At 37.6% G+C, this 14301-nt stretch overlaps 1 protein-coding gene across 1 annotated transcript in view; it reads left to right on the forward strand.

Annotated features, from left to right (window-relative positions):
* The first annotated feature begins 953 nt into the window (after nucleotides 1-953).
* The window catches only part of LOC143598077 (uncharacterized), a 30601-nt gene continuing 17253 nt past the window's right edge, over nucleotides 954-14301 (forward strand). Inside the window, exons 1-24 of the mRNA XM_077076393.1 lie at nucleotides 954-1011; nucleotides 1096-1213; nucleotides 3810-3911; nucleotides 4058-4255; nucleotides 4691-4848; nucleotides 4999-5157; nucleotides 5534-5626; nucleotides 5773-6124; nucleotides 7640-7753; nucleotides 8059-8154; nucleotides 8234-8301; nucleotides 9295-9418; nucleotides 9484-9693; nucleotides 9778-10002; nucleotides 10093-10202; nucleotides 10368-10464; nucleotides 10544-10642; nucleotides 10731-10871; nucleotides 10983-11051; nucleotides 11550-11936; nucleotides 12011-12295; nucleotides 12378-12509; nucleotides 12592-12705; nucleotides 12921-13105. Of these exons, the coding sequence (XP_076932508.1) occupies nucleotides 3834-3911; nucleotides 4058-4255; nucleotides 4691-4848; nucleotides 4999-5157; nucleotides 5534-5626; nucleotides 5773-6124; nucleotides 7640-7753; nucleotides 8059-8154; nucleotides 8234-8301; nucleotides 9295-9418; nucleotides 9484-9693; nucleotides 9778-10002; nucleotides 10093-10202; nucleotides 10368-10464; nucleotides 10544-10642; nucleotides 10731-10871; nucleotides 10983-11051; nucleotides 11550-11936; nucleotides 12011-12295; nucleotides 12378-12509; nucleotides 12592-12705; nucleotides 12921-13105 (3494 nt within the window). The 5' untranslated portion in view covers nucleotides 954-1011; nucleotides 1096-1213; nucleotides 3810-3833. The remainder of the gene's footprint in view (nucleotides 1012-1095; nucleotides 1214-3809; nucleotides 3912-4057; nucleotides 4256-4690; nucleotides 4849-4998; nucleotides 5158-5533; nucleotides 5627-5772; nucleotides 6125-7639; nucleotides 7754-8058; nucleotides 8155-8233; nucleotides 8302-9294; nucleotides 9419-9483; nucleotides 9694-9777; nucleotides 10003-10092; nucleotides 10203-10367; nucleotides 10465-10543; nucleotides 10643-10730; nucleotides 10872-10982; nucleotides 11052-11549; nucleotides 11937-12010; nucleotides 12296-12377; nucleotides 12510-12591; nucleotides 12706-12920; nucleotides 13106-14301) is intronic.

Consider the following 14301-nt stretch of genomic DNA (forward strand, 5'->3'; position numbering starts at 1 on the left):
GCCTTGTCCTGCAAGTGAACCAGTAGCATTGACTCTGCTTTTATGTAATTAGAGATGCAGAAATTTATCTATATATTTTATCATAGGATCAAAGAGCACACAAGGGAACATAGAATGGATACCTAACAGAACAAAAGCCTAATTTTTACTGATATGCCAGAAACGAAAGCCTAGTTTTACTGATTGCATATCATCAGTACAAGTTCTGATAAGTTTATCGGTTTCTATTGCTTCAACACAAAAACAGGTTCCTTGGAAAGGTCTTGGCAAAGAGCCTGTGATAGTTCTTATAGATCGTGTGTTCATTCTTGCTCATCCTGCTTCTGATGGAAGGTCTCTTACGGTAAGAAACATGTTTTCTATGCTTGCAATGTTAACTTTTTGAGTATTTATTTTTATATTTTGCAGCCTGAGGAGCGTGAAAAGATATTTGAAGCGAAACTTCAACAGATTGAGGTAGTATATTGCTTTTCTTTCTTGAGATTGCTTATGTCTATGTTGTCTCTAGCTTACTTCCGTGTGACTTAAGTTTGTATACTTATTTCTTGTGAACTCTGAGCACTTTCTAAAAGATTTTTTTGCTGAATGATTACTGTGTTGCAGGAAGCCGAGTCAGCAACTCTTGATGCTATATCAAAATCAAAGCTCGGAAACGTATGTGCATAAGTTTTATTCGTGACAGTGCATTATTAACTATATCTTGCAACAGCTAGCTTCTTTACATTAGTAGCTTGATAATTTCTTTCACAACCCTTCTCTTTCTTTACACACACACACATCTATCTTTCAAACTCTCCCTCTCTTTCTCTCTCTATATGTGAAGTACAAGAAATACCTTCACCGCACAGTAAATGCCGGCATTGCTTCTGTTGTTTCTTGAGGATGACATTTTTTGTTTTTTTTTCAGTCAGCTGTTGGAAATTCGTGGTTGGGTTCTTTGATTGGTACAATTATAGGAAATCTGAAGATCTCGATTGGAAATGTCCATATCAGATATGAGGATTCTATCAGGTTGGTGTACGTCCATATGTTGAATTTAATGAAACCTTTTTTGTCCCATGTTTGTTTTGATTAGAAAAAGATTTGGATGTTCAGCAATCCAGGACATCCTTTTGCTGTTGGTGTTACTCTGGCAAAGCTTGCTGCTTTTACAGTGGATGAGAAGGGGAATGAAACATTCGACACCAGTGGTGCTCTAGATAAATTGCGAAAGGTCAGTTTATCATTCTTTTAAGTGCTGTTTTCACTAGAACATAATCGTAACTTAGAGCTTGTTAGTTTTTTGGTCTGTTGGGTGTTTGCTAGCTCTGTTTATAGTCTCATCTAAACTCGAGTATATTGAAGTACTGTTTGGCCTTTGTGTCACTTTACCAGACACCATAAACTGATATCACATAACAGAAACTGATATCACAGATTAACACACACAAATTGGTCAAGTAAGGTCAGACCAGGAATTAACTAGAAGTCAACCAGAACTTCAAAACCAGAAGTGAAACCAGAATTTAATCAGAAATTAAAAAATAACAGACCAGAAAATTTGTAATTTAATTTAAATTAACGGACCAGAGAGCTGGAGTTTAACTGGAAATTAATGGACCAGAAAGTCTGGACTTGGCCAGAGAATCTGGATAAAGATCAAATGGTATGTACAAGGATCATTGTCAGAAAGAAAAAAAACATCTTAACAAACGGGAATTCAGATCCAGAAAGTCAGAACAAAAGTGAAATCAGACTTTTTTTTATAGAAGTCAACTCAGATGTTGACCAGCAACGAGGACCAGCAGTCGGACCATATGCGAACCAGCAACAGATTAGAACAGAATCAGAAATCTAGTATAGACTAACAGTGGATTAGGAATCTGATGTTCAGAGTAAAAAATCTGATGTACTTAGAAAATATTCTAGGTTTCAAAAATCTGATTATCGGAACACAAATCTAGCCAGAAATCTTATGCAGAACCGAAATGCTCAAAATCAAAATCAGAGTACACGGAAGTGATTGGAAGCACACTATGGCGACAAAGGAAGACAGATGGCGGCGCATTGCCGCGTTATTTCGGCACGTTTTTTGGGGTTACCAATTCGAGGGGCAGCGATGACGATGGTGGTGGAGGTGAGATGCAAAAGTGGCTCTAAAAAGATTTTCAAATTTGGTGTACACCAGGTGTTCTTGAACACATGATTGGGTACTCACAAGAACTCAGATTTGTGCTACAATAAAGACCAATATGAAACTGATTTTACCCAACAAATCTCATAACCAGAAACTGATTTCATAGATTAACGAGCATGAGAATACGAGACCAGTGGGGTGAAAGCCCCATTGGTCCGTTAAACGAAGGAGATATAAGAATACATTTTTCTCGTTAACTCATCTCTTTTCTCTTTACATGCACATATGTTATATATAGGGAAGGAAATGGATTAGACAAATGCAACTTGAAATACTGTCTGACAACTTGCTTTAAATCTTTGTCAGCCAACTTGTGGTGCCCGTATCTTATCTAATATTAATTTAGTATATCTTTTCTTAACACATCTCTTTGGAAAGTTTTTCTTATTAGTTTTAAATGACAGCCAAGTAGGTGATGTATAAGCATGACCTTGTTGAATTTTGGTTACTTTTCAATGAATAAATGGGTTTATATTTGCAGTATGAGCTTCAGACTTTGACTTTAGTGGTATTTATCTGATACGGTTGGTCAAATCAGTTATTAAAAGAGGGGATAGTGGGTTAATGAGTAGCTGAAATTTAGGACCGGTTATTACTCTATTAATAAAGGGTAGCTAAAGTTTAAGGCAGGTTATTATTCTACTAGTATCGCTTATTTATATCTTTTGTTATAGTGAGGAGGATGTCAATGTTTATTATTACTATCTAAATATTAGGTTTTCTTTAACCTTGTATCGGAGTCTTCCCATCTCGAATTGGGTAATCGGAGACCTCCCATATCGAATTGGGTTATTATGTTTTAGTAATTGAATCGTTTGTTTGAGTCTAGATTCTTGATTCTATCATTATCTTTTACCTGGACCAAATATATCATGTTGTAAGTTGGATATGCATTAGCATTAGTTTAAATCTTACATACGTCAATGTTTCAATTAAGTGAAAGTGAACTGGTAGTCAAAGTTACCAGCAGGAAAATGCATAAATAAAGTAACAAAGATAGTCTTCCTAACCGCGTAGGTATCCTCCACTATGGTACTGCTAGTTATAGCAATTTGACTCACCTTTCATTCCTATTGAACATGTGTATTAGCATTAGTTTAAATCTTACATACGTCAATGTTTCAATTAAGTGAAAGTGAACTGGTAGTCAAAGTTACCAGCAGGAAAATGCATAAATAAAGTAACAAAGATAGTCTTCCTAACCGCGTAGGTATCCTCCACTATGGTACTGCTAGTTATAGCAATTTGACTCACCTTTCATTCCTATTGAACATGTGTTTAGGGCTGTGATAAGAAAGCTAGAACTTAAGGAAATGCTTTATATTGCAGAGTGATTAGCAGATCTGCTTGGTACTGTGTATTTACATCTGATCACTGTTGGATATTTGCAATTCTGATGCTAGTGGCTTTAATGTTAATGACCATTATTGTGTTGTCGCTTTTCACACGTTTTCTTCCATGTAAGGGTAGAAATTTGCAGTTATTGACACATATATAGGAACCTAAAAGCAGTTCTTAACTCTGGATCTGTTTATGTCCTGGTCATGTTAGATTTTGCTTTTTAATGCAGAACTATAAATGCCAATCCTTTCCTGACATCTTAACTTTTGTTTTTTTTTTCTTTTTCCTGTAGTCATTGCATCTTGAAAGGCTGGCTATGTATCATGATTCCAACCGACCTCCTTGGAACATGGATAAAAAATGGGAAGATCTCAGTCCTAAGGATTGGGTTGAGGTATGGTCCTTAAACTTTGCCATCAGTGGGCTCCACACGTTTTAAGAAATATGATATAACTCTTTGTATGTTAGATGGTAGTAACGGAAGTACCTCTACCTTGGCATATGCTAGATTTCTAAAACTTTGTTTTTAACGAATGTTAGATATTTGAAGATGGAATAAATGAACCTGCCGAGGGTCATGGAATTTCTGAATGGGCTCGAGATCGCAATTATTTAGTTTCACCAATCAATGGTGTTCTTAAGTATCACCGTCTGGGGAAATCTGAGAGAACTGATCCAGAAATGCCTTTTGAGGCGGCCCATCTTACCCTTGGTGACGTTTCTTTGACACTAACAGAGGTAACAGTACTTGACTTTCTTATGGAGTTGTGCATGGTCTTTCTAGTTTTTTTGTCCTGAAAAACTCATTTTCTTACGTGTGTTTCCTATTAAATGAATCCTGTGAGTGCAATTTCTTTCTTGCTTTTGATTTTTTCTTTTCAAATTGCATTTGAAGAAGTGGGTCGTATATGTCATTTAGAACATGTAGGAGGCATTTCCACTAGCAGAACTTCCATTTGGCACTATTCTGCTTAACCAAAAAAAATCTATTGTCCGCATGATACATCATTGCCCATTGCTATAAATTGCTATCTAAAATTTTGGTTATGCAATCACTTCTTGCCATTAATTTCTATGAGGGCAACCCTCTTCGAATCATCTTTCTCCCTGGTTTTCTCCTCCATGTTTATCAGACAAAGTATTACGTGTGATCGAGTATAAAATGTTTTACAGGCTCAGTATTATGACTGGATTCGACTCCTTGAGGTCATATCAAGATACAAGTCTTATGTTGAGGTGTCACATTTGAGGCCTGTGGTGTCGGTTACTGAGAATCCAAAACTGTGGTGGAATTATGCTGTTCAAGCTCTATTGCAGCAGAAGAAAATGTGGTAACATATATGATTTGAAGATTGATAGATGATTTTGACCTTTAATTTTAGAAAAAAATGGTTTATATTATTCTAGCATTAAATGCTTGTTAAATGATCCGCTTGCTGTATGTTTGATGCTAATAGTGTGTTTATGCTTGTTAAATTCAGCTATAGGTTATCTTGGGCCCAAATTCAACGCTTCAGTCTTCTTCGTAGAAGATATATCCAGCTCTATGTTTGTTCACTGCAGGAGATGCCAGATTTCGATAATTCTGAAATTAGAAGTATTGAGAGAGATCTTGATCCAAAAGTAATTCTTCTATGGAGGTATGTCTCCTGGTTGCTATGCTGTCAATGGCTTTAGTATTGCGTTCCATGCCATCTCACACGGTTATTCCGTAAATATGTGTATATTTAATAGTTTGAAATTGTGTGATTAGTGAATGAAATGAACCAAACCTCTAGGAGTTTTTTTTATAGCTTTTTTGAAACATTATTCTTGAATATTAGTTATCCTTTTTAGATTGCATCAGTTAGCACCTTCTAGTCTAGTCTAGTCGCATGGAAACTTGTTATTACTTGTAACATGGTACGTGGTAGGACCTTGATTCAATCACATACACCCTTTTTCCTGGTCTTATGATTACTTGCACATGCTCTTTCTAATTGTGATCGTTTTGGATAATTTTTGTTTATCTTTCAGGTTCCTTGCACATGCAAAAGTTGAATCTGTAAAATCAAAGGAAAAAGCTGAGCAGAGGATGCTTAAACAGAATAGTTGGTTTTCATTTGGGTGGTGGGTTAATGTTTCTATGTCTGGAAGTGTCTTCTTCACTTCCCTCTTTTTTGTCATAATGTTTGCAGCTGTTTTTTTAATGATAATCTATAGTAGTACATTGTGAACTAGTTAGCAATGGTAACACACTCTTTCCTTGAATTCAGGCTTTCTGCTCCAACTGGTACCTTAGAGCAAGATGCTCCGGAGGGATCCCAAACTGTCGTGGACGGATTGAGTAAAGAAGAATGGCAGTCACTGAATAATCTGTTGAGTTTCCAGCAAGATGAGGACTTGACATCACAGTCTGGAAAAGACTTGCAAAATATGACACAGCGAATGGTGATTGTGTCCATTCGTCAAGCTGCTGCGAGGATTATTAATATAAACGGAACTGAAATTGGATGTGGTAGATTTGAACAACTTCAAGTCTCAGCAAAGTTTAAACATAAAGGCATTTATTGTGACGTGACATTGAAGTTCTATGGATTGTCTGCCCCTGAAGGTTCACTTTGTGAGGTTTGTTTTTGAATACCAACGTTTTCTTTAGCTCAATTCAATTTGGATTTTGTAGAGCATTTTTTGTTTCTTATTCGACAAAATTACAAATTTTGTTCTTTAAAATTAGTCAATTAATGGATCGGGTCCTTTGAAAAGTTTACTTTCACTCGCAGTGGCGCTGTCCTTTAAATGACAAAATGTCTTGCTTTTAGTCCTTTACACTAACGGCCATCCATTTTCTCAGTTAAGTTGAAACATGTCTAAGACATGTCAGGGTAAAATGGTAATTACATAATTAAAAACAACTATCAAATTATTGTTGGTCCATCCACAATTATCATCAGATTTTTCATCTACATCTCCACTAACAAGACCCTTCCACTTTTCAACCACCACACGACCACCACTTCAGCCACCATTGCCACCATTTGCAACCACCAAATCCGACGACAATATCCGGCACAACCATACTATTTGAGTCCGAGCCAGCCTTGAAATTTTTAAAAAGAAAGTTTGTTTAAAGCCAAAAAACGAGAAATCGTTTATGAAATAAACATATAGATGAAGAAAGGCTAAGAAATAAGCCCAAGCCCAAGCCCAAGCCCAAGCCCAAGCCCAAGCCCAAATAAATTTTAAACAAACAAACAAAAAACATTAAACCCAAAATCCAACCCTACCATCTGGCCGATGATTGAACACAAGTTTTCATTATGCGCTGGCTGCTGTGTGACTTACTGACTTGTGAGGTTCGGCATAAAAGTCAGAACTTGAGCTCAGGTGAATCGATGAAATCGTTTGGGTGTGAAATCGATTAATCGATTGATTGGGCACTGTCGCTGTCTGTTGAGGCCTGAGGTTAGGAATTATAGTTTGACCCGGCCTGACCCGGATTGCCGACCTAAAACTTAGAAGCACGAAAATATTTTTGGGTCTTGTGACTTTCGGCCCATACATACTAGATGCTCAAATTAAACCCGATTTTTGAGGCAGCATTGCTAGACCCTTGTAATCCACCTCTTGACATGTTCTCATTTTGACGGCAGTGTTCTTCCACCCCACTGATATGCCTCCGGCTACTGTTGCTCAGTGATATACTTTCCAAACTCCAACCTTTTTGAAACATTTTGTCATTTAAAGGACTAAAGGGGAGACATTTTGTCATTAAAAGGACGAGTGAAATCATACTTTTTAAAGGACCCGATCCATAAATTTGCTATGTTCAAAGGACAAAATTTGTCATCCTCTTCTTATTACTCTTTTGGGAAACTTTAGCTGTCACTCATTCTTTAGTGTATGTTTCTGGGTCAGCACGAAATTTCTAATCAACGAGAATTTCTTGACTAGTGTATGATTGCTGACTGTTTTCATACACCGACATCGCACTACTATAAATATTAAATTTAACTTTCCCCTCTTATCTTCATTTATGCAAATCATGTACTTTTTTTTATAAGTTTTCATGTGAGGATGAATGCATATGCATCATCTTTCTAATTCTTCTTTTTATTTTGTGAAATGATCTTCCATTTGCAGAGTGTCTCCAGTCAACAGAAGGCGAATGCATTGGGTGCTAGTTTCGTATATTCACCTGTTGGAGAGAATCTAGATTGGAGGCTTTCAGCAACAATATCTTCTTGCCATTTCACGGTGATTATTTTTTATTTAATTTTGTATATTAATATAATATAATTTGTATGTAGTAAACCGTAAAAGATAAAATTACCTTTGTCTGCAATCATATTGGTCTTTTCACTGGCTTTAAAACTTTTCTAGAAGACATAACTATCATATAATGATTTTTATTTCTTGAATCACGCGGGCCATATTTTAGCTTTATATTATTGTTGAACTTGCGCAATAAACATCACCGTCTTATAGTTAACTGGCACTAGATGTTTGATGCATGAAGTTGAGGGTTGCTAAAATTTTATATTATTGCAACTGATGTATAGGTCTTGATGGAAAGTTATAACCGCTTTCTGGAATTTCTTAAGAGGAGCAATTCTGTTAGCCCTACAGTTGCTTTTGAAACAGCAACTGCTTTGCAGGTACACTTAGGTGATCTCCAAAATCTATTAGCTATATCCTTGAGAAATTAAAGTCTTATAAGTTTTTAAACAATTACAGAATACAATAGAACAGGCGACTAGTCGAGCTTATGAGCAATTTCAAACAGTGTTGGAGGAACAAAGCAGGTTTGCACTTATTTCATTTGTACTTTTATGAGGATAAATTCTTCCCATCTTTGTTTATCTCACAGCATCATGTTATTAATCTGTCTCATTCAGTTACGATAAACTGATTTCAATGGGCTTATTTAATTTGTAAATGCACTACACACATAGTTTCTCTTGCTTGGTCGTAGTCGTTGCTCTAGTAGTTGACACCATCAGTGGCTCTGTTTTTCATGTGTTGTGTTTCTGCTTGGTCCTTCCATAGCATCACTTTTGGAAAGCAAACATCTTTTAGGCATTCTATCACTAAGAAACTCAAGGCATCATGTTTACAGATGATTGGATCAGTCCTCATTTGCAATTTTCTATGTTTAATTTGGACATACTTAATTGCTAAAGCCACTCTGCAATTCTAGTTATGATATCTAAACTTTTAGGCCACTGATGAAATGCATGGTCAAAGCCACTCTGCAATTCTAATATTTTAGCTAATTCTCATGTGAGATGAAGTATACTTGAGAACATGGAATGATATTCAAGCGAGTAACTAGCAAGTTCTTCATTTGTTAAATTTACCAAAATCAACTTTTAATAAATAACTAAGAAATGTATTAAGAAATACTCTTGCCTTTCAATAACAAATGTTTTCAGAAGTATTAGGCAGCAACGTAGACCATATTACAATGAGACAAGGATTACAAAGAAAATCAGTTTCCATAAATGGACTGGCCAAAGACCAATTGATATGGACTTATGTGGCTTGGATTGTATGTGGTTTTGAAACTCAAGTAGATGTAATTCTATAAAGTCAGTGCCTATGATGTTCCATACACCGTTTTTCTCCCTTTCATGAATGTCCTTTTCAGTAATGGCACTGCACAAGCTTTAAAGTAGCATGGTCCATGGCATCTTTTAAGACTTAAAATAACTGCTCCTTAGAATCTTCCGTGCTCTATCCATTTGTTATGTAAAATGGTAGTAGTTATTAATTGTATCATGCCCTCATTTTCGCAGATTTGCCCTTGATATTGATCTTGATGCTCCAAAAATTAGAATTCCTATAAGAACAAGTGTCTCATCAGAAGAATATGATAGTCATTTTCTTTTGGACTTTGGTAATTTTACATTGCGAACAGAGGTATGTTACTACATATATTGTATATTTTCAATGTCACTTGAAATAACATTTTTTTTGGGTTGCAGGAGGGCCATCATGATAATCAAGGACAAAATTTGTATTCTCGTTTTTGTATATCTGGAAGGGATATAGCTGCTTTCTTTACTGATGGTAGTTCTCACATTGGGACATGTGACCTGGAATCTCCAAGTCATAGTAGTCAGCTTTCAGCATATCCTGCGCGTCATACATATTCTCTTGTTGATAGGTGTGGGATTGTTGTTATAGTTAATCAGGTACAATTACCTCAATCTCATTGATTCTCAATTTTTACTAGTGAAATACCCCACTGTCTTATAAACTTCTTTTTCTAACTGAAGATTAAAGTACCTCATCCAAGCCATCCGTCAAGACGTGTCTCAGTCCAAGTTCCTACACTTGCTATTCACCTTTCACCGTCTAGAGTCAGCCGGATTATGGAACTCTTGGACATACTGTCTGGTACTATAGAAAGTGGCACAAAGCTTGTAGAAGATTATAAAGCTGAACATGCCCCATGGAGTTCCATTGATCTTGCAACTGAGGCTCAAATACTTGTTTGGAGGGTATGCCTTTTATTTTTCTTTCGGAAACTGATATATGTTTGTCAAGCTGATGCATACAAATATATATGTACTTACTACTGTTTGACTCAGGGGATTGGCTATTCAGTTGCTTCATGGCAGCCCTCGTATCTTATTTTGTCTGGGCTGTATCTTTATTTGTTGGAATCTTCTACATCCCAGAACTATCAGCGGTATATCAGGTGCACATGTTTTTCTTCTATCTTTTGAGTTTCGAGCATTGCTGCAGCCACCCCCCCCTTTTTTTCTTTTTAGCCAAATAAGGATATAACTTACATTTCATCATCTTTAATGTGTGTTTTCTTATAGAGTGTGGACTAATATTGTTTCTAAACTGCATGCTGCAGCATGGCTGGTAAGCAAGTATATGAAGTACCTTCAAACAATATTGGTGGTTCTTCTTCTTGTATTGCTGTGTGTATTAGAGGCATGGACATCCAGAAGGTAAATGACCTTTGTATACACAATAACTTTATGAGTGTGATGCTAATCTTATATTATGTCTGTGTGCCACCTTTTGAAGGCTTTAGAGTGTTCTAGTACGTTGGTTGTCAAGTTCCAGAATGAGAAGGAGAAGGCTAGTTGGATTAGAGGACTTGTACAAGCAACCTACCGAGCCTCTGTATGATACTGCATTCTTAGTATAGTTGATTAGTTTGTTAGCATCTGGTTTTGATAGAAGCTATGATTTTTTCATGCACATGATATAGGCTACTTCATCAGTTGATATACTTGGAATGGAAAGTGATGCTATTGCAGAACTAAATGAACCTCGCTCTACTAATACGAAGATAGCTGATATCATTGTCAATGGAACTTTGGTGGAAACGAAGTTACTAATATATGGGAAGGTTAGATGTTTTCATATTATACTAAATGCTCAATAGGTACTATGGCATTTTATTCCCGTTTTCTAATATAATCTTAAAATTGTTGTGTACAAATACTGGTCAATCTTGCAGGTGGGAACAGAGGTGCACGATGATACTGTGGAGGTTCAGATTATTGAGGTTATTGCTGTTGGAGGAAAGGTTCGTATGCCTCTCGTGTTATACAACAACCGTACCAGTAAATCCTGCAAATAGCAAAGCTACTGGTAGGGTCTGGGGAGGGTATGCTGTACCTAGTTTACAAACCACCAAACTTGCCTCTCGTGTTATGGACTTGAAATTATAAGTTGAAAGTGAAATATAGCAGTTGCAATATTCCTTTTCCCTTTCTTTAGTGTGATTTTGGCAAATAACTAGAAACTTAAAATTAGTTCAACCAGTCTGATGTGGGGGTTAGGCATGCATATAGAATTTGACCACCAGAACTCGGCCTAGGCGGCCGGCTGGGGAGTTGGGAGTACTTGGCTTTAGTCGTTGAGTACTCGGCCTTAGTTGGAGAGTACTCGGCGATGACTCACTGAGAACTCGGCCTAGGTGGGGATTACTTGGGGATTACTCGTTGAGTACTCGGCGCCTAGGCGCGATTTTACAACCATTTTTAGTGCATGTATGGTGATTTGTGGCTACTATATACTGCAGGTGTATGTTGCGTCTTATGAAGGGGATCTAACAGTGAGGACGAATTTGCACCTGTTGAAAATTAAAGATGAACTTCAGAATTCATCAACGGGCCCAAAGTATTTAGCTTGCTCTGTTGTGGAGAAGTACCAGTCTCTTGATCCTACAAGTATTGGAAATCCTCAGGTGGAAAGCATGACCGAGGAGGATGATACCTTCACTGATGCCTTGACAGATTTCACGCCATTGCCTGATGCTGCTGAAGCTTTGAATGATATTGGAAAAGCAAGAGGTAATTCTGGAGATATATTTTTTGAGGCAGAAGGCATTGATGACTCTGATTTCGTATCACTAACCTTTGTGAGACGGACTCCCCAGTCTCCTGATTATGATGGTATAGATACTCAGGTAAACGATCAAGGCACTTATTAATGAAAATAATGTAGAATTCTATCATCAATGAGTTTCTTTATTGCTTCCAGATGAGCATCCGCATGTCGAAGTTGGAATTTTTCTGCCACCGCCCCACTATTGTTGCTTTGATTAGTCTGGGAATTGATCTTGGCAATGCAAGCGGGGCATCAAATAATGAGGCGCAGAAAGACAAGGGTGAAGAAGCTGAAGTCAAAGGATTATTGGGACATGGGAAAGTTCGAGTTGTATTTTCCTTGAACATGAATGTTGACAGTGTCACTGTCTTTCTTAACAAAGAGGATGGCTCTCAGCTTGCAATGCTTGTGCAAGAAAGCTTTGTTTTGGATCTTAAGGTGAATTTCTGTTCATTAGGGGAGCATTTGCTCTTTCTGTAGAAAAAATAATCCATGGGTCAACTAATGCTTATTGTCTTAGGTTCACCCTGGTTCTATATCTGTTGAAGGTACACTAGGGAACTTTAGGTTCTGTGATCTTTCACTGGGTACAGATCATTGTTGGGGATGGTTTTGTGACATACGTGATCTGGGGGCCGATTCTCTCATTCAGGTATAGCCTTTTCTAGTTGATGTTATATATACTAAGTTTACTGATTTTTGTTAGTGTACCTTGATCTATCTATATATTTCAGTTTAAATTCAAGTCCTACAGTCCTGATGATGATGACTATGAAGGATATAATTATAGCTTGAGTGGCAAGCTTTCTGCTGTTCGTATTGTTTTTCTCAACAGGTTCATTCAAGAGGTTAGTTTGGACTTACTCTGTTCATCTCATTTAAATGACTAGGCTCTTTAGTCGCTATGCAGGATTTTTTTTGACATAGATCTTGATTTTCATGACATTGATGGTTGCTAGACCTCAGTGCCATTCGATATCCGTCATAGATGGCTTCTTTTTAGGCTTTGTAGTCAAGTACTATGTGTTCATATTGTATATCCATAACGAAATTCATGTTGCAGATCTCTGCATATTTTGTGGGCCTGGCAGCTCCCAATACAGAAGAAGCGATCAAGTTTGTGGACAAAGTTGGAGGTTTTGAATGGTTGATTCAGAAGTATGAGATGGATGGCTCTGCTGCACTGAAGTTGGACCTCTCTTTAGAGACCCCGATAATTGTAGTACCTCGTAATTCCTCCAGCAAAGAGTTAGTACTTTTTCAACTGTTGTTTGTTCATCCTCTCCCCTATTGATTTCAATATCTTAAACCTTTTTAAATCTAGTGGTGTCAAAGAACTATCTGTATTGTGTTTGGCGAACATTGTGATTCTGCCCTCTCTTTTTTCTTGCTTGTTTTCCCTACTAGCAAATACACTAGTTTACGAAAAGCTTTAATATGCTGTGTCATATTACATAATCTTCTTGTATCTCTTTTAAAAATGGAATCAGTAGTCAGTAATGTTAGTTGTATTTAGTTATAATTAGGGTTTTAGCCCATGTAGTTGGTTAAAGCCCATGGGCCTTTTATGGGTTGAAAGCTAGGGTTTGTTTGTGTATAAATAGATGTAGTTGTCATTGTATTATTTACACCTTCAAGTAATAAACATTACTTTCATTATAACCATCTTATTCTTTACATGGTATTAGAGCTACGGCTCTCGATCCAAACCCTAGCCGTCTGACCCGAACCTGAATCTGATCAACAGCCATCAGATCTGAAACGAGCTCCGGTCTCGTTGAACCTGCTGCCCTATCACGGAATCTTTTTTCCAGACACCCCTTACCATCACCGCCGCCACCATCGTAACCAGAAACCCCCGAAATATCATCTGTCAAAAATCCGTCGCCAGCCGCCGCCGCACGAGCCGCTGCGCGCCGCCCGATCACCGTCCTCACTGCCGCCCACGCGCCACCGCGTGACGGCGCGTGACCCTGTTTCCAGCCACCGTCCTTTTTTTCAGAATTATTATTTTTCTTGTCCGAAGCTCCCCGTGCTGTTAGTTTTTCGAACCGACGACTTTCTGTTTGCTGTTGTCTACCGTTGTCGGTCTGCCGCTGCCAAAATCTGTTTCCAGCCACTACCTGCACTCGTTTTCTGGTTAAACACATTCTTATCTCAGAATTACTGTTCACAATCAGAAGATTACCATTTTCAGTTCGGTGTATTACTATGGGCGACAATAAATACACGTATACATTTACCAAGGAGGAGCATGATCTTATTCAACGGTTTCTTGCCTCGCAACTGCCTCATCCTCAAACCAACTCGGCACATCCAGGTAAATCTTCTAGTCTTGACTCATCATGGGTGATTGATTCTGGAGCCACACATCACATGTCTGGTAATCGGGGTATTTTCTCTAGTCTTCAAAATGTTTCCCATGCACCAGTCTGTCTTGCCGA

Source organism: Bidens hawaiensis, unplaced genomic scaffold (assembly GCF_021521415.1).
Source record: "Bidens hawaiensis isolate Kalapana, Puna unplaced genomic scaffold, B.hawaiensis_p1.1 tig00049616_1, whole genome shotgun sequence".
Taxonomy (NCBI): Eukaryota; Viridiplantae; Streptophyta; class Magnoliopsida; order Asterales; family Asteraceae; genus Bidens; species Bidens hawaiensis.